The sequence below is a fragment of the Taudactylus pleione genome, unplaced genomic scaffold (genome assembly GCF_031769625.1).
Source record: "Taudactylus pleione unplaced genomic scaffold, aTauple2 ptg000634l, whole genome shotgun sequence".
NCBI classification, from domain to species: Eukaryota; Metazoa; Chordata; class Amphibia; order Anura; family Myobatrachidae; genus Taudactylus; species Taudactylus pleione.
Genome location: NW_028285036.1, coordinates 704018 through 724557, shown reverse-complemented (window position 1 = coordinate 724557; position 20540 = coordinate 704018). Strand labels below are relative to the sequence as shown.

The following is a 20540-nucleotide window of genomic DNA, read 5'->3' as shown; positions in this document are numbered from 1 at the left end:
GGGCCTTAGCCCTCTGTGTATACAAGCACTGTGACTCTGTGGGCCTTTGTCCTCTGTATATACAAGCACCGTGACTTTGTGGACCTTAGCCCTCTGTGTATAAAATAAAAGCACACTGACTCTGTGGGCCTTAGCCCTCTGTGTATACAAGCATTGTGACTCTGTGGGCCTTAGCCCTCTGTATATACAAGCACCGTGACTTTCTGGACCTTAGCCCTCTGTGTATAAAATAAAAGCACAGTAACTCCGTGGGCCTTAGCCCTCTGTGTATAAATTAAAAGCACTGAGACTCCGTGGGCCTTAGCCCTCTGTGTATACAAGCACCGTGACTCCTTGGGCCTTAGCCCTCTGTGTATAAAATAAAAGCACAGTGACTCCATGGGCCTTAGCCCTCTGTGTATACAAGCACCGTGACTCTGTGGGCCTTAGCCCTCTGTGTATAAAATAAAAGCACAGTGACTCCATGGGCCTTAGACCTCTGTGTATACAAGCACTGTGACTCTGTGGGCCTTAGCCCTCTGTGTATACAAGCACCATGACTTTGTGGACCTTAGCCCTCTGTGTATAAAATAAAAGCACCGTGACTCCTTGGGCCGTAGCCCACTACGTAAATAAGTACTGTGACACTGTTGGCCATAGCCCACTGGGAGGGCCAAGGACAAATCCATCTTGCACTACCTTCATTTCTGCCACTGCTGTGTGGCAATGTGTCATAGATGTGCTTTATACTGTGCTGTCTGTGCCGCTGCTCTGTCGCTTAGTAACCAGCCAGCTCACTGCAGCCTCTGGCCAATAATGGTGAAAACAATATTGTAAGCTGTGAGGTGCTCTAAATTGACTGTAAATTACTGGAAATTAAAGTTATTGGGGTTAATAGTACTCAAGGAACATAAAAAAGCCCAAATTATGTAATTTTAGCTTTTTTTTTGTAAATTTTTGTAAAAAATCCAAAGCCAAAGCCAGTCACGGCAGGTTTGGCAAATCCAAATCTAAAGACGGACGATGAATCAGAGCCAAATCCAAACCCAGCAAAAATGGTCCTGCGCACATCCCTAATAGAAATGCAGTCAAACCTGTATTTTCGGGTTTGACCGCATTTCTCCCCTTGATGCATCCCGCCCCAGGTGTCTATCAGGACATTGTCGACCTTTTAACTGTCTATAGTCCAAATACCCTTGTTACCTAACTAATTGAACTACTCTCGTGTACTGTGCTATGTGTACTGGTGGCGGAAACCGCTGTGCATTAGTGTACTGTGCTATATATACTGATGGCGGAAACCAGCCTGTAACAGTGTACTGTGCTATATATACTGATGGCAGAAACCAGTCTGCAATAATGTACTGTGCTACGTCCACTGATGGCAGAAACCAGTATGCAATAGTGTGGTGTGCTATGTATACTGATGGCGGAAACCAGCCCGTAGTAATGTACTGTACTATGTATAGTGATGGCAGAAACCAGCCCTTAGTAATGTACTGTACTATGTATACTGATGGCAGAAACCAGCCCTTAGTAGTGTACTGTACTATGTATACTGATGGCGGAAACCAGCCCGTAGTGATGTACTGTACTATGTATACTGATGGCAGAAACCAGCCCTTAGTAGTGTACTGTACTATGTATACCGATGGCAGAAACCAGCCCGTTGTAGTGTACTGTGCTATGTACAGTATACTGATGGCAGAAACCAGCCCGTAGTAATGTACTGTGCTATGTATACTGATGGCAGAAACCAGCCTGTAGTAGTTTACTGTGCTACGTACGTATACTGATGGCAGAAACCAGCCCATAGTAGTGTACTGTGCTACGTATACTGATGGCAGAAACCAGCCCATAGTAGTGTACTGTACTACATATACTGATGGTGGAAACCAGCCCGTAACAGTGTACTGTACTATGTATACTGATGGCAGAAGCCAGTCTGCAATAGTGTACTGTGCTATGTATACTGATGGCAGAAACCAGCCCTTAGTAATGCACTGTATTATGTATACTGATGACAGAAACCAGTGTATAATGTACTGTGCTACGTATACTGATGGTGGAAACCAGCCCGTACTAGTGTACTGTACCACGTATACTGATGGCAGAAACCAGCCCTTAGTAGTGTACTGTACCATGTATACTGGTGGCAGAAACCAGCCCTTAGTAGTGTACTGTACTATGTATACTGATGGCGGAAACCAGCCCTTAGTAGTGTACTGTACTATGTATACTGATGGCGGAAACCAGCCCTTAGTAATGTACTGTACCATGTATACTGATGGCAGAAACCAGCCCTTAGTAGTGTACTGTACCATGTATACTGATGGCAGAAACCAGCCCTTAGTAGTGTACTGTACTATGTATACTGATGGCGGAAACCAGCCCTTAGCAGTGTACTGTACTATGTATACTGATGGCGGAAACCAGCCCTTAGTAGTGACGTGATCCCGACAGCCGGCTTCTCGACTGCTTTATCCCGGGGTGGGTTAAAAGACAGGCGTCTATATCTAGACTGTCATTTTCCCGACGCCGGGAGACAGGCGCCCGGCATCCCGATCGAAGGGATGCCGGGCGCCGCGAGCGGACAGCTGCGGGGGGAGGGTTAGGTTTAGCGCACCCGGGGGGGACTTAGGGTTAGGCACCCCCCCCGGGAGGGTTAGGGTTAGGCTAGGGGGAGGGAGGGTTAGAGTTAGGCACCCCCGAGGGGACTTAGGGTTAGGCAGCGGGGAAGGGGGGGGGTTAGGGTTAGGCACTTACATGGGGGATTAAGGTTAAGCACTTGGGGGGAGGTTAGGGGGGGTTAGGTTTGTTATTACTTACCTGAGGACGATCAGGATTTCCAGCGCTGTCGGGCTGCCGCTGCCGGGATCTGTTCATCTGTCGGGCTGCCGCTGTCGGGAATCGCATGGCCGGTGGTATTTCATAAAGTTTCCGGCAGAAACAAGTCTATAATAATGTACTGTGCACCAGTAACAATACACTGAAGAAGAGTGGGGAGTACTGAATGCTAATTTCTGAACCCTTACAAAATAGGCAAAGTATGCCAAGTTATTAAGGCGGATTTACATGCCTCCTGCCTCAGTGCCTCCCTGATTTTATTTTGTGCAAAGTGATCAACTGTAATCTCAATAGCCTACAAAATGATTTTTACTGCTTGGAGGGGAAAGGGATGGTGTGACAGTCCAGTCTGTCTGCCGCACGTGGGCCAATTTAAAAGTTGGGATTCATGTCCTAAGCTGCGCTCACAGCCTGGGTGGAGTGGTACAATCTCACCCCCATAGGCTGCAGGCAATGCCCAGGTGGTGCCCCAAAGGGGCCAGTAATCACTCCCTGCGCCCTGAATGTAATGTTATCTCCCTCTTGCACAGTGCTCAGCTCCTTCTTCCCCACACAGAACCCCTGTGTCTCGTACTGCCCTATATATATCTCTCCCCTGTACACGTCCCATATCTCCTCTGGCGTGACCGATCCCGCAAGTGATTTCTGCTGAATGGATGCTGAGAGCTGGAGGTTACTACTGTCAGCCTAGGCTGTGAATTACGACACGTCGCTTCTCCTCTGGTGGGCAAGAGGCCGCACCAAGTCTCCTTGTGCCCCGTTACCCTCTGCGTCAGATTCTGTCGCTGAGGCACGTCTGACCTGTTTGACCTCCACTGGCGGCTGAGGGCGACTGTTCGGCTGCCAGATTAAACATCAACTTTATGGTCCAAGCGCACTTTATTCAAAGGCCCAGGGAAGCAACGGCCTGTGCATGTATATTATGAGATTCCAGATGGCAGTTATATTAATAGATATAAAATATTCAGGCTCGTCGCCCTGCGCGGAGGGCACAGAACATATTTAATCAGCTTATCCAAGTCACTGGCTCTTCTAAAAATATCCAGTCACCTTAACTCTTTCAGCAGCCAAAGGGTTACGTGTTGAACATGGTGAACACTGCGACACAGGGCCCCGAGCACAAATCGCCCCTCCGCGTTTTCTCCATGCCCTTGGAAAAGAGAGATCTCTCCGTAACCTCGTCTGGGTGGCGAGGCAGAAAGCTAGTTTCCATCTTAATTATAATTTTAAACAAATGAACAACAGCTATGGGGGAACGGCTGACAATGGGTCAGGGGGGGGAGGGGGGGGCAAGTGCCCTGCAGGCTCCTCTTGTTTTTCAGCTGCCACTGAGAATAGGGAGGGGCTTCCTTTATTACTGCAATTAGATTATTTAACGGCCCGCAGTCCCTGCACAGGCATCTACACTGGCTATAAAAATTATTTGCCCCCTTCTGTGTTTACAGCATTATTTTTTCCCTACGTCATGGTATCAGAATGGATTTATCTGGGAATTCTTACGATGGGTCAACGCAAAACACACTACCTGCCAAAATAAAGAATAAAATGCAAAAATTTTCCTAATTATTTACTAAATAAATGTCCCTGATACTTTCTCTCTACCCAAGGTTTAGTACGTCTCCATTTGAAATCATATATAAAACCAATTAGCTATAACATTAAAACCACCTGCCTAATATTGTGTAGTCCCCCCTCATGCCATCGCGCCATTCATCATAACTAACCAATTCAATGGAGGTAATTAGGTTTAGAACTGGCATGAAGTTCTACCTAATTTACTGGAGGAGTTCATCATTCCTCCTCTCCATCAGTATCTACTCCGAAAAGCTGTCATTTTTGCGATGACAGCTTTTCAGGAAATAGATACTTTTCCCCGCCTACTCTAACTTACCGCAGCTGTAATCAGTGCTGCTCATGCACCGTTACGTTCACAAAATCGGCGCACGGGCAGCACTGCCTACAGCTGCGGTAACTCTGTGTAACAGTAAAGTTACAAAAAAAAAAAAATATTATTATTTATTTTTTTAAACTTTACTGTGTTCTGCCGGGAGAACAACAGTCGGAGCAGCAGAGCCGAAGCAGGGACCAGAGGTAGTGACAGAGGCAGCCAGAGGAGGACCTGCTCACGCCAAAAGCAGGCAAGTATAACCCGCTGTACGCCACCTGAGAGTGGTGTATAGTGACACCATCAAATTCCGAAAATACATAATTTTTGGAATTTGATGAATAGCATAATTTCCATTTCCCCGTACTAATGTATGGGGAGTGTGGAAATTAACACAGGCGGACTTAACCAGGAGATATCCGTGATATCTCCTGTGTTAAGGGGCCTATTCATCAACACTAAAATAACGTTTTTAAGGACATTTTCCTTAAATAAAGTTATTTTGTTATTCATGAACAGACTTAACACAGGAGATATCACAGCTATCTCCTTGCTAAGTCCCCCTGCGTTAATTTCCACACTCCCCATACATTAGTATGGGGATGTGGAAATTATGGTATTCATCAAATTCCGAAAATTATAAATTTTCGGAATTTGATACAGTTACTATTCGCCACTGTGAGGTGGCGAATAGCAGAATCCACTTACCTGTATCCGCGTGTGCAGGTCCCCCGACGAGTCCCTCCGGCGCTCTGCTCCGTCCTCAGGCTCCGGAGGCTGGTCTGTCATGTGTGCTCCCCAGCAGAGCACAAGAAAGTTTAGAAAAAGAAAAAAAAATTTTTTTTTTTCCTAATCTGTCATGTGGTCTGCAGGGAAACCACATGTCAGACCAGCAGGACGGAGCCGGAGGCTGCTGCGCGGACAGGTAAGTCGGGGGGGGGGAAAGGTGAGCGGAGGGGAGGGGTCGGGGGGGGTACGAAACTTACCGTATCTGTTGGCAGTGCTGCGCATGCGCTGGTTCTACAGATGTAACAGCGCATGTGCAGCACTGTTTCCAGACGCGATAAGGTAGTGTAGAGAGGGAAAAGTATCTATTTCCCGAAAAGCTGTCATCGCAAAAATGACAGCTTTTCGGAATAGATACTTATGGAGAGGTGGAATGATGAATTCCACCTATAATTAGGTAGAACTCCATGAGAGTTCTAAAGCTAATTATCTCCATTGAATTTTTACGTTTAATGAATAGGCCCCTAAGTGTGTTAATGAATACTAAAATAACTGTAATTAAGGAAAATGCCCTTTAAAACCGTTAATATAGTGTTCAGGGGCCTTTCTAGAGAGGAGGGGGCCCGTGTGTAGTCTCTGACATGGGCCCCCTCCTTTCCGCCCAGCAGCGCACTGAGCTGTGCGCGGCTAGCGCCGGAGTTATAGACTCTGGGCACTAGAGTGTGCCCAGAGTCTATAGTGTATGCACAGGTCACCGGGAAAATGGCCGCGGTGGCCATTTACCCTGTACTGCGCATGCGCAAACGACGGGAAAATGGCTGCCGCGGCCATTTTCCATTCGTTTTACAGTGCCAGACCCCCGTGCCAACATGGGACTCCGGAGAGGTAAGTAATTTTATGGTAGCAGGGTGTGCGATGTGGGGCCCCCCTGGACCCAGGGGCCCGTGTTCCCCGCACACCCTGCACCCATTATAGATACGCCCCTGATAGTGTTGATGAATAGGCCCCATGGACTCCACAAGTCCTCTGAAGGTGTCCTGTATCTGTCACCAAGACGTCACTACTGTACTTGGCCTGCAGCAATGTTTAGGTAGATGGTACGTGTCTAAAAAACATCCACATTGAATGGCAGGATCCAAGCTTTCCCAGAACATTGCACAGAACATCACACGGCCTCCACTGGTGTGCCTCCTTCCTATAGTGCCTCCACCGGCGTGCCTCCTTCCTATAGTGCCTCCTGGTGACATCTCTTCCCCAGGTAAACGGTGCACACTCACCCGGCCTTCATGATGTAAAAGAAAACATAATTCATGGTCCAGGTCTGACGCTCACGTGCCCATTGTAGGCAGACAGGGGTAAGCATTGGCCCTCAGACCGGTCTGCGGCTACGCAACCCCATATGAAGCAAGCTGCGATGCTCTGTATGGTCTGTCACCTTTCTATCCTAGCCAGCATTAGCTTTTTCAGCAACTTGTGCTACAGTAGCTCTTCTGTGGGATAGGACCAGGTGGGCTAGCCTTCGCTGCTAACGCGTATCAGTGAGCCTTGGGCGCCCATGACCCTGCCGCCGATTCACCGATTATCCTTCTTTGAACCACGTTTGGTAGGTACTAACCACTGCATACAGGGAACAACCCACAAGACCTGAGATGCTCTGACCCAGACGTCTAGCCATCACAGTTTGACCCTTGTCAAAGTCAGGGGCACAGAGAGTTGGAGGGAGCGGGTACTAATTACCGGGGCCCAGGCTTCCTGGAGGGGCCCGGCGCTGCCCCATCTTACATCACAGCAGCCCAGCAAACGCTGCTGTGTGCTGGGCTGCACTGGGAGACTGCTCGCGGCCTCTAAGCAGCAGCCGCAGCAGTCTCCTATGCCTGTGGGGGGAGCGATCACACTGATTGCGCCCCCCACTGGCTTTGCGCTGGGCTGAGGGGCTCACAGCGCCTGTTCAAAGTCTCTCAGATCCTTGCCTATTTTTCCTGCTTCCAAAACATTCAACTTCAACAACTGACTGTTCACTTGCTGCCTAATATATCCCACCCCTTGGCAGGTGCCATTGTAATGAGAAAATCAATGTTATTCACTTCAACTGTCAGTGAAGCGAACACTTTGAATGTTCTTTGAACTTCATGATGAAGCTCATGTTCGGTAATTCACTAACTTGCTGTCCAACCTCACAGACAGGTGTGATCAAATTAATGACAATCGTTAGAATCCATTTTCGGAATCAATTGTGCAACATCTCAAGATAACTGTGATTGCATGTGCTAGGGTTTATTTTGGTGTAATATTTATTATTATTATTATTATTAATATTATTACTAACTTCTATTTATCAAGTGGCAACATATTACACAGCTCTTTGCGGAGAAGCTTGAACACATCCCCCTTAGCATAATGAATTGTTTTCTGTTCTGTTTTTCATTTGACATTGCAGAGTATTTTGTGCTAATTATTGGTAAGGATTTCTGAATAAATCCATTTTATGGAAAATAAAATGAGAAGGAGCCAAGGGAAGCGCGGATACCTTTTATGGCCTCTGTAAGTGGATATTTATTTACTTGATTTCATTATCCTTTACCAGAAGTCACAGCGCAGATATTCCCACAAAACTTTAGCAGAAGAAATGTTATCGCGCAGACATGACCATACATTATTGTATACTTGCAGTGCCGTTGGGCTCTAGCCCCTGTCCCCTTAAGCCAACCACAAAACTTCAAGGGCGTGATCCATCAAGCATCCCGCCAATGATCACATGCGTTTAGTACCGCCGTATACATGATGACCTCAGCGAAGGAAAGCTCTCCCGATAAGAGCTGTAGTCACCGTTACATAGCGTAATCCGCATTCGCCCCGTTTCCCTGAACATGCTGCAGTAGCAGTTTCCGCGTGACTTAGGGAGTGAATGAATAGGCCCCTGGGCGCTATACCAGCTGCATAGCGGCTAAATAATGTAGAACTGATCAAAGCGGTATAGCAAATAAATATGTACTTATTGCAGGATAATAGTGAATATCTAGCATAAGGATAATGTGCAACATGACTAAAACATGAGTACTACTTACATCGAACCCAACTGCCCACTCATGATTTCACATGCCACCATATGCCCCAATATAGCCTCTTAGAATCTCACATGCCACCATATGCCCCAATATAGCCTCATAGAATCTCACATGCCACCATATTGTCTTAGCTTGAACCGTATACAGATGGGTCCACATACATGTAGCCTCCTGGCGCGTTAAACAGCCCTTCTAGTTGCGCCATGCCGAGACGTGACTCGGTAGCACCGAGCGTCTTTTTTTATCTTCAAATGTGTCTTATTCACACAACGATGAGAATAGATAGCACACGCAGCTTCTGCTGAGTAAAATGATATGCAGCATGTCCTATGTTCTGTGTATGACTGCGGGTGTATCTGCATGCGAAATGCTACGTTACAGTGCCAGCGGCTGTAACATGTAACGTAGTGTGTAGCATGCAGATACACCTGCAGTCACACACAGAACATAGGACATGCTGCATATTCATATCTGCTGATAGAAACCTAAAAGCCTCTGCCAGGTTTTATTTAAATAAACTTTGTATTAACTCACAGGTGTAGCGCAGCCACAGGGCAATATTGAAAAAGTGTAAACATGTACGAACCCTAAGCCTTGGAGCGAGATAAAGTACCAAACAATCAGCTCCTAAACAATGTATACCCAGTGTACTAGCGACGGGACCCGGCGGGGGTGCCGGCATCAGCAAGTGCGAGCCCACTTGCCGATGCCAGCAGCGACGGAATGATGGCGGGGGCACTGATCATATGACGGGTGATGTCGCTGACGACACGCGGGAGCGGGCATCATCAGCGGCACAGCGAGTACACAACAATGTGCCCGTTATGTTGTCCGATCCAGCAGATCACAGCCTCCCCCCCCCCCACAGCCTGCTAATCCCCGACCCCGATTCTGATTGGCCCATGGGCCACTATGCCCCCCCCCTAGCAATGGTGGCCATCGAGGGGTGCAAAACATTGGTTCACCATAGATGATGGTTCTGTGCCATCGCCTATGGGACGACCGATGGCCATCCCCCTGCCACTTGCTTCCAACTGTCACCTCCCATACCGGCTGACACCGCTCATGTGATATCCCCCTGACTTCTTGAGCAGCTGCAGAGGCTGCTGGGAACTGTAATCAGCGGTCTGTCGGTGTAATGGCATGCGCGGAAACTTTAGCGCATAGTGGGGTATCCTGCACATGTGCAGAACGAGTCCTGCGTCCTCGCGCGCGGTGCCTCTGAGCCGCTGCCTGATTGGCAGGCGGTGACTGTGCAGTACCGTACAACGCTGAATCAGGACTAGTCTGGCGCCTTTAGGCACTGCAAAATGTGAAACAGGAAGGCGGACTGCCTCTTCCAGGCACCATTAGAGAAGCGACATTGGCGCCCTCGCAGCCTTGCATCCTGGACATCGCACCGGTTGTACACCCCTCATTACGACCCTGCCTTCGCGGCGGTGGCAGTGGGAGACGGCATACTTTGGTCTTTCCTATGTTATAGAATGTAATATGTACTGGTGACAGCAATGTTTATCCGCAAACTTCCCTGTGTGCAAACATGGCTTCTCCCACCTTCTCATATTCCATATAGTGTCCTCTCTTTGTACATTGATCATCACAGCAATGCAGAAGGTAGAAATGGCACACCCTCGCTTTTAAGGATCAGTTGACTTCGGCCAGAGTACTTTTGTGGTATCTTTCTTCATTTCTTGTCCACCTGATTGTCTCCAGTGGTCTACAGTCAAGTAAATAGCTCACAGCAGCACATCTTATTTCAGGAAACAACAGTACTGATACTGTGGAAGGCTGTAACCTGTACAGTGATGTGATGTGTTAGTGGGGACAGGGCTGCATGTGACAGGGGCAGTGACATGATGTGAGGAGGGGAATGGGGGCAGCAGGAAGCCACAGACTGGGAGTTATATAGTGGAAGGAGCAGGGTCCCCAGCAGCACAGAGTATATCAGGAGATGAGGGATGTGTTAGTGAGGACAGGGCTGCATGTGACAGGGGCAGTGACATGATGTGAGGAGGGGAATGGGGGCAGCAGGAAGCCTCAGACTGAGAGTTATATAGTGGGAGGAGCAAGGTCCCCAGCAGCACAGAGTATATCAGGAGATGAGTGATGTGTTAGTGAGGACAGGGCTGCATGTGACGGGCAGTGACATGATGTGAGGAGGGGAATGGAGGCAGCAGGAAGTCACAGGCTGAGAGTTATATAGTGGGAGGAGCAGGTTCCCCAGCAGCACAGAGTATATCAGGAGGTGAGGGATGTGTTAGTGAGGACAGGGCTGCATGTGACAGGGGCAGTGACATGATGTGAGGAGGGGAATGGGGGCAGCAGGAAGCCACAGACTGAGAGTTATATAGTGGAAGGAGCAGGGTCCCCAGCAGCACAGAGTATATCAGGAGATGAGTGATGTGTTAGTGAGGACAGGGCTGCATGTGACAGGGACAGTGACATGATGTGAGGAGGGTAATGGGGGCAGCAGGAAGCCACAGACTGAGAGTTATATAGTGGAAGGAGCAGGGTCCCCAGCAGCACAGGTTAGGTTCCTGTCACACTGGTATGGGAAGATTGTGATGTCAGAGTCATTTTTATTTCTGAACGATTCCGTTGATGTATGCAAAGTGAAAACACTGATAAGTTATTCCTGAGCAAAGTGAGTATGCAAATTTGGACATCTTAGAGTATAGGCCACTTATTAATTACGTTTAGCAAATCTTTGTTATGCTCATCATCCATGGCAGGGTGGACTGAGAAACAACTTTTTGGTTTTATGTTCTGTGCGGTCAGTGACTGTTTTCCTAGTAATTTGGGCAGCAGTGTTGTTGTCCCACTGGAGTTTATGGATGAATTTTACTTTGGCTGATCTAGACAATATCTGTAAGCGATAAAATACCTACAGGATATGATAAATTTTTTATTGAATTAATCTTTGAAAAAAAATGTCACTATTTATAATTATAACTGGGGCATATTTCTCATTTATTTCACAGCGATGACTCCGCCAATAAGAAGCTGCTGTGTACAGCGTGGGACGTCCGGGACAGTGACAGCCATAGTAACGCCAATCAGCCAGGAGAGGAGGAGTCACTGACCAAGGCCAGCCTGCACCATACAGCATCTCCGGTCCTAGTCCAGAGAGGGAAGACCACAGCCACCTGCTCTCATGGGACTAGCTCAGACTACGAGATCTCCCTGGACCTCAAGAACAAACAGGTCAGAGCCTCCTCCCTGTATCATATAAACGCTGTCACAACTATCAGCTGAGTTTAAGGGTTGGCACTGTATAACTGCTCACACTGTATAACTGCTCACACTGTATAACAGCCTGCACTGATTATAGTGGCTCATGCTGTTTATCATGATGGGCAACTTGGACTGAGCATAACAACTCACACTCTGCAGCTTAGGCTGAGTATAACAGCTCACACTGCAGCTCAGGCTGAGTATAACAACTCACACTCTGCAGCTCAGGCTGAGTATAACAGCTCACACTCTGCAGCTCAGGCTGAGTATAACAGCTCACACTGCAGCTCAGGCTGAGTATAACAGCTCACACTGCGGCTCAGGCTGAGTATAACAGCTCACACTGCAGCTCAGGGTGAGTATAACAGCTCACACTGCAGCTCAGGCTGAGTATAACAGCTCACACTGCAGCTCAGGCTGAGTATAACAGCTCACACTCTGCGGCTCAGGCTGAGTATAACAGCTCACACTGCAGCTCAGGCTGAGTATAACAGCTCACACTGCGGCTCAGGCTGAGTATAACAGCTCACACTGCAGCTCAGGCTGAGTATAACAGCTCACACTCTGCAGCTCAGGCTGAGTATAACAGCTCACACTCTGCGGCTCAGGCTGAGTATAACAGCTCACACTCTGCGGCTCAGGCTGAGTATAACAGCTCACACTCTGCGGCTCAGGCTGAGTATAACAGCTCACACTCGGCAGCTCAGGCTGAGAATAACTGCTCACACTCGGCAGCTCAGGCTGAGTATAACAGCTCACACTCTGCAGCTCAGGCTGAGTATAACAGCTCACACTGCAGCTCAGGCTGAGTATAACAACTCACACTCTGCAGCTCAGGCTGAGTATAACAGCTCACACTCTGCGGCTCAGGCTGAGTATAACAGCTCACACTGCAGCTCAGGTTGAGTATAACAGCTCACACTGCAGCTCAGGTTGAGTATAACAGCTCACACTGCAGCTCAGGCTGAGTATAACAGCTCACACTGCAGCTCAGGCTGAGTATAACAGCTCACACTCGGCAGCTCAGGCTGAGTATAACAGCTCATACTTGGCAGCTCAGGCTGAGTATAACAGCTCACACTCTGCAGCTCAGGCTGAGTATAACAGCTCACACTGCGGCTCAGGCTGAGTATAACAGCTCACACTGCAGCTCAGGCTGAGTATAACAGCTCATACTTGGCAGCTCAGGCTGAGTATAACAGCTCATACTCGGCAGCTCAGGCTGAGTATAACAGCTCACACTCTGCAGCTCAGGCTGAGTATAACAGCTCACACTCTGCAGCTCAGGCTGAGTATAACAGCTCACACTCTGCAGCTCAGGCTGAGTATAACAGCTCACACTGCAGCTCAGGCTGAGTATAACAACTCACACTCTGCAGCTCAGGCTGAGTATAACAGCTCACACTCTGCAGCTCAGGCTGAGTATAACAACTCACACTCTGCAGCTCAGGCTGAGTATAACAGCTCACACTGCAGCTCAGGCTGAGTATAACAGCTCATACTTGGCAGCTCAGACTGAGTATAACAGCTCACACTCTGCAGTTCAGGCTGAGTATAACAGCTCACACTGCAGCTGGTCGGATGGAGTATAACAGCTCACACTGCAGCTTAGGCTGGGTATAACAGCTGATTCTTGGCAGCTCAGGCTGAGTATAACAACTCACACTCTGCAGCTCAGGCTGAGTATAACAGCTCATACTTGGCAGCTCAGGCTGAGTATAACAGCTCATACTTGGCAGCTCAGGCTGAGTATAACAGCTCACACTCGGCAGCTCAGACTGAGTATAACAGCTCACACTCAGCAGCTCAGGCTGAGTATAACAGCTCATACTTGGCAGCTCAGACTGAGTATAACAGCTCACACTCGGCAGCTCAGGCTGAGTATAACAGCTCACGCGCAGCTGGTCGGACGGAGTATAACAGCTTACACTGCAGCTTAGGCTGGGTATAACAGCTCACACTCGGCAGCTCAGGCTGAGTATAACAGCTCACACTCTGCAGCTCAGGCTGAGTATAACAACTCACACTCTGCAGCTCAGGCTGAGTATAACAACTCACACTCTGCAGCTCAGGCTGAGTATAACAGCTCGCGCGCAGCTGGTCGGACGGAGTATAACAGCTCAGTGATGCACTGAACTCTATAGACTTATGTGTCCATCCTTTAGGGTGGGGGTAAAATCGTGCCAAGGACAGTGCTAGAGGGAGATAGCTGAGGGTGCAGTTGCTGTCACTCCATGAGTGTTACCCGATCAGGACACGACTGAGGTCAGCAAAACAACGCGCAGTTATAGAGGGGTCGTGACGCGGAGAAGACGGGTGGATTCCAAACAAGGACAGAGACATATGGACTGGGGGTGGTGATAAGCGAGAGGAGAGCGGAGATCAGATCACTCCACAGATGATCTAAGGTAGAGGTTCCCAAACGTGGTCCTCAAGGCTCCCCAACAGTTCAGGTTTTAGAGATATCCATGGTTGAGCACAGGTGGTTAAATCAAATTGACTGAGGTACTAATTAAGTAACTTGTGGTCACACATGGATATCCTTAAAACCTGGACTGTTGGGGTGCTTTGAGAACCGAGTTTGGGAACCTCTGATCTAAGGTAAAAAGCAAGGGCAGAATAAGATCAGTGGAACTTCGGAAGAAAGCCCGGGTCACGGTGAGGACTAAGCGAGGTCCCAGCTCCATTAGTTGGGTTAAATCAGGATCACGAAGAAGCTGACAGGACTTTCAGAGCCGCGCAGTCCTCCTGACCTTGTTTTGCTTTTTCTACTGGGAAGAAAAAAAAACAGAATAAACACAGAAAGCCTGCGGGCTGCAGGGGAAAAAAGGGATTTGTGCCTCTCCGAATCTTATGCAGCGTTACGGTTCCTGCCCTCAGTAATGAGATTTATTTTCCTCCAGAACTTTCAGCCAGCTCAGTCGTCGTCGCTAAAGCCGTTTCCAAACACTTGCTGGAATCCTGAGATGTGAAAATCTGTGTTTTCAAAGGCGCCTGTTAGATTCAGCGTTTGTGCCAAAGAAACCGAGGACCATTGAGAGAAATATATATAGTATATATAATTTCCTATAATACAATCTAAAATGTATTCTGCAATATATACCATGGTATATAGACTAAGGCCCGTATTCAATTTGAGCCGAGCCGCGATACTTTTTTGCCTCCCGGACTTTTCACCTACTTCGCCTGTTTTGCAGGCGGAAAAGTATCGCGCGCGTGCCCACGTATCGCCATATTCAATTTAAAAGTAGGCGAAAACGGGACCCGGCGAAACTTAAACAAGCGGAAAGTCATGTCAGATTTGGGGAAATCAGCCTAACACCCCCCAAAAGATGCTCTAACATGGGGGTTAGCTATGGTACCCCCCGATTTGGCTTGCTGAAGGTATTTGGTGTTTTTAAATGGTCTCAATAGCTGCTAAATAGCGTTTTTGTATATGTGGTGCAGAATAGTATTCTGGAGGTTTTTTTGCAGAAAATAACTTATCCCAGCAAATTTGGGGTACTTGAAAATGGGGGTCAGCATATTTAAAAGTTGCTAAAGTTAACTTAAAAAAATCGTGACTAATCCACCAGCCGCAAGCCCCTGCAATGATAAAAACACCAGGGGCATATTTGGGGACCCCCCCTGAGTGAAGTTCGCTAGTTTTTTACTTTGTCCCCCAACTTTTTATTTTTTCACCCCCAAAATCAATGTGAATTTTTTGGGGTGTCCTTAAGTCTTTTTTAAAAAAAATTTGACACAGTTTACCTTCGGGGTACTGTCTGAAGGCTGCAGGGGGGTTCCCGCAATGTTGTACCCCAAAACCCCAATTCTGCACTTTCTTCTGCCTGGTATTCATAGGCAAAACTTTTTCGCCTGTTACATTGCCTGGGCGGAAAGTCTTTCAAACAGAATACGGAGTAAACTCAAAACAGGCAAAAATGACGTCATCGGCGAACAGTTTTCGCCAAAAACACGCGAAAACGGCTTTTCGCTCCAAATTGAATACGGCCCTATGTGACTGTTTTCGTATGCAGCTCTAAAAGCTGATTGGCTGGATTCCGGGCATAGTGCTAGGACAGTAGGGTAGTGACGGACCACCCAGGAAGACGAGCCTAATGCAATAGCTAGTGAGATGGACACCATAGGCCTCGAACCTATAACTTATCCACTTAGTGCATTATTAGCCAGTAATAGGAATTGTTACTAAGGGGTCTAGTTACTAAGCAGTGTTAGGAGACAGAGTGAAAAGTGATAAGGTGCCAGCCAATCAGCTCCCACCTGTCATTTTTCAAACACAGCCTGTGAGATGACAGTTAGGAGCTGGTTGGCTCTCTCCTAACACTGCTTAGTAAATAGACCCCTTAATTACAGTACACCGGTCGCCTACATACAGCCAGCCAGCCACCGTGGCAGAAGACAAATTGTCAGTTCACTAGGAGCCCTTGATGTCACTGTGACACAAAGTGCCTCACAAAATGGGTCAGTCCACGATAACTAGGCCAATGATGAGCAACCTAATTCACCTCAGGGGCCGCCTGGGCGGCCCTCTAACCTTCAAAATGGCCGCTCACTACCCTTCATCTCAGCAATAAATGTTATAAATCAAAGATGGTAATACAATATCAGCAGGCATTTATAGGGACAATAAACAAATTATACACGGGCTATAACAAACAAATCTGCCAGTAAAGAGGAAAGGTGATGGGGGGGGCAGAAAGTGAAGCCATGGAAGGCAATCTGCTGTTGTTAGCGATTGGTGCAATTATAAGGATTTCCTGAAGTAAATAAATCAGTATGTGACACACAATAAATTAATTGGTTTTGAAGTAGAAAATCACAGTTTATGTGAAATGGTAAAACAAAACAAAACCACCTGGTCTGTCTAAGAAATCCCTCCAAAATATACCTCACATTCGCTATCAAGTACAAATCACTCTCACCCCAGGGATATGACTGTGGCAGTGGTGTTTTGTGGAACAGCGATGGCGATAATTTGCAAATGCTAGAATCAGCCTCCCCCTTGTGTACTAGCGTGTACCAGACTGTGCTAGCCCTGAGGCGCTCACTTTCCGTGCCCGGTGGTTCTGGACAATCCAGCGTAGCGAGCACCATCAACACTTGCACCTTATGGCAGGTGCAGGTTATCGATCTAAACATGGCCTCTGTAGCTGAGGCTCTGCGTAGAAGAACGCAGCTGCTTTCGCTGACACGCCCATAATACGTCCACGAAACAGGTTATATTGCGTTCGCTTCAGACCGCCACCGAAGAATGCCCAAGGTTTTCCCCTTTCCAGTTCTGATGCCAATGGTCACGTGCGCAATAGCGCATTTGTACGTACACTGCATGAATATCAACTGAGCGTGCACCCTCTTAATCTGGCCCATAGTGGTTTACAAAAAAAAAAAGTGACATGTTAACTTTTTGAGAACACAAAGACAGAATGTTATTAAATGGGATTTAATATACCAAAACTCATATAGGGTTTGATTATGAGTCTCACCCAAAGGTGCAAGCAGCAGCCTCTATTGGCATTCGCCCATCAGTGACTTCATGGAACTGCTGCTACAAACTACTTCCCTTGTGTACTTCCGTGCGGCCGATTATGCAGGGACTGAGATGCCCACTTTTAGCATAAAAGCATGCAGTAATACTATGGAAGGTTCTCCCACTGGCTATGGCCTCCTGTGGCTGTGTATCTGGGAATGCAGCTGCTTGCATTGACATGCCTCAACACTCCTGTAACAAGCTCACTGACTTGGCCTATTTTTGCGTGCACTGAGCTCCCAGTCACTGCCCCGTCACTTTGCCGTCACCTTTTTGATACCATCTGACCCAATTGCAACAACACATGCTCCATATGGGGTTTGCAGAACTTTTTGCGTATTTGCAAATAATCAACTGCACGAACATTGGCATTGGGTGCGGATTGCGTGTGACTCTGAATCAGGCCATCATTTTTTGTGCAATCTGCAGACTGGGAAAACTACTAAACATGTAATGAATTTCTGCACCTGTGCATATAAACATGATTACGTTATATAAGGAGATATACATTATACAGGTTTGGCATATGTGGTTTTATCTGCAGTAGTCAGATTTTAGGATTGATCATGACCAAATTAATACACTGTTTCCATCATTATTAATGAATGCATCACTCAATGTCCACCTTTTAAAATTATTAGACATTAGACAACATCATAAAGTAGGTTTTCATTTTCTCTCCCTATATCCTTTGTGCTCTAGTTAAACAACACACCAGAGTGACTTTGATTCTTTGTATTACAGATTGAGATGCTGGAGCACAAGTATGGAGGTCACTTAGTTTCCCGAAGAGCAGCCTGCACCATCCAAACAGCGTTTCGCCAGTACCAGCTCAGCAAGAACTTTGAAAAGATCAGAGACTCGCTGCTGCAAAACCGCCTGCCCCGGCGTATCTCTCTACGCAAGGTGCGGGTGCACAACCCAGACAGCTTCCCTTCCGCTGAGAAGGCTCTGCTGGAGAGCTACAATTTGGTGGGAATTCCCTTGGTCAGGTCTCCTTCCCTTCCAGCCACCATCAGTGGGGCATTAACTGAGCTTGAAGACTCCTTCACAGAGCAGGTACAGTCTCTTGCCAAATCTATTGACGACGCTCTCAGCACTTGGAGCCTGAAGACCATGTGTGCCTTCCCCGAAACGGGCTCCTACCAGATCCGTGAGGCTTTTATGCAGCAGAATCCGGAACTGGAGCCACCTAAATTGGAAGAGGGAGATCACGAGGACGGGCAACTCGGGACCTTGCCTAAGAGCAGCAGTACGTTGATGATGGCTTTCAGAGATGTGACTGTTCAGATAGACAATAACAACATCTCGGTCTCCTCGTCCACCTCTCTCTCTATGTCCAACTGTTTGGCAGGGACTCAAAACCCTAAATCGGATGAGGTTAGAGCTGTTGGAGAAATTTCTTCTGAGCTTCCTTCCCAGGAGGGAACGGCCCATGATTCTCACCTTGCCCAGAACTCTTTCCCGGAGTTGAATGGAGATGGGCTAGGGAAGGAGTTAGTGGGGCCCGTTCCAACTGAAACAGAACCCGCAGACCTCTCGGAACAGTTGAGCAGCAGTAGTACATCTACCTCTGCCAAGTCTGTGTCTGAGGTGTCTTCTAAGGAGGCGTTGCAAGCCATGATCCTCAGCCTTCCACGGTACTACTGCGAGAACCCAGCCAGCTGCCGCTCGCCTACTCTCTCCACTGATACCATGAGGAAGAGACTCTACCGTATCGGGCTCAACCTGTTCAACGTGTGAGATGGGGCGAAAGGGGTTGTTGGGTCATCCCAAAAGAGCGTTTACATGCATTTGTGCTTTTGTGTGGCAGTAGTGGAGGTTTGAGTATGTGACCATATCCATGTGACATTGTGCTAAATTAAGCCAGGCCAGGAGATCTTCCTTTGATTAAGGGATTGTACACATGAGCAATTGAAAATAATGATAGTTAAAAGCATACTGTGTATTTGTCCCCGGTTTTGTGTGTTAACATTTCTCTAAGCTGGAAACAAGGGGGTGCACAGGAACCCTTATGGAAAATATTTTAGTTCATGCAGAGTTTGCCTTTCTGTATCGGAGGAATACTGTGTATCTAATTAGCGTTCCCACAGGTCTCTTTCCGAATGACATACACTTTGAGAATGCTCTTTCCATCCTAAAATTAACACCTCTGTATATGCAGATTAAGGGCGTAAGATCTTTCACAGAAAATGACTAATGAAGCCCCATCAGTAAAGCCATTATCTTTCAGATCTTCTGCTGCATGGGGCTACGTTCTCTTTCGGAGCCAAGGAAGCCTCTGAGAATGTTGTTTCCTCGAGAGAGAGCTATAACCTCATTCTTACAGGCACCAAATCTAACAACTGCAGGTGTCCTGTCCCGTTCCCCGGGCGTTATCACTCCTCTCTCTCTATCTCTCCCGCAGGAATCCTGACAAGGGCATCCAGTTCCTGATCTCCCGAGGTTTCATCCCAGACACCCCCATCGGTGTGGCCCATTTCCTGCTGCAGAGGAAAGGACTGAGTCGGCAGATGATAGGAGAGTTTCTGGGGAACAGCAAGAAGCAGTTCAACCGGGATGTTCTCGAGTGAGTGATCCACAGTAGATTGGGCGTGAGACCCATCCCCCCCCCTCCACCCCTTCCCAACACCTGAAGACCTACAGCCGCCAATCCAGCAATGACTAATCCTACCGTTATACAAAGGCCTAAAGTGGGTAGAGATGAAACATATTGTTCCCCTTGTCTGTCTGGTACAATAGGCTCTGAGCTCCTCACCTGAGCTCTGTATCTAGGTCATTCTGCTAGTCAGCTCACATTACACGCTCACAGCCCTCGCTCGCTGCCTTACGCAGATCAGTTCGGAAATTGAGGACATGATTACAAAGCATCAGATATTGTAATGCAATAAAATGCAGAGTGCCTGCACGTCACACATAGGACTGTCATCTAATTACAGAGCGTAAAGGAAAACGGCCTCTGTTACAGGAAAGACAGATCGGAATGACGTTCTTCCATTCTAGGGTGTCACTGATAATGACACTTTCCAGAGCCAAGAGGGGGGACTTTGTCAGACACCAAGGAAATGTTTTGACAAAATATATGCGCAATATATAGTAATAAAGAAATGTCCTAGATCCTTGTCCAGTCGCTGACTGGCCGGCGTTGTACAGACTCAGAAGTTCTTAATAAATATAATTGCAAAACGTATATAGCACCTGGTCACGAAAGCTTTGCAGTATATTATAGTACTCACTTTAATAACTTACAAAAGATATGATGTTGATGATGATA

At 47.6% G+C, this 20540-nt stretch overlaps 1 protein-coding gene across 9 annotated transcripts in view; it reads left to right on the top strand.

Annotated features, from left to right (window-relative positions):
- Positions 1–20540, top strand: part of IQSEC3 (IQ motif and Sec7 domain ArfGEF 3) — a 107734-nt gene that overhangs the window by 68682 nt on the left and 18512 nt on the right. For all 9 annotated transcript variants that reach the window (XM_088454890.1, XM_088454889.1, XM_088454892.1 and 6 more), the window contains 3 exons: positions 11484–11706; positions 18011–19005; positions 19674–19835. In XM_088454890.1, coding sequence (XP_088311016.1) covers positions 11484–11706; positions 18011–19005; positions 19674–19835 — 1380 coding nt within the window. The remainder of the gene's footprint in view (positions 1–11483; positions 11707–18010; positions 19006–19673; positions 19836–20540) is intronic.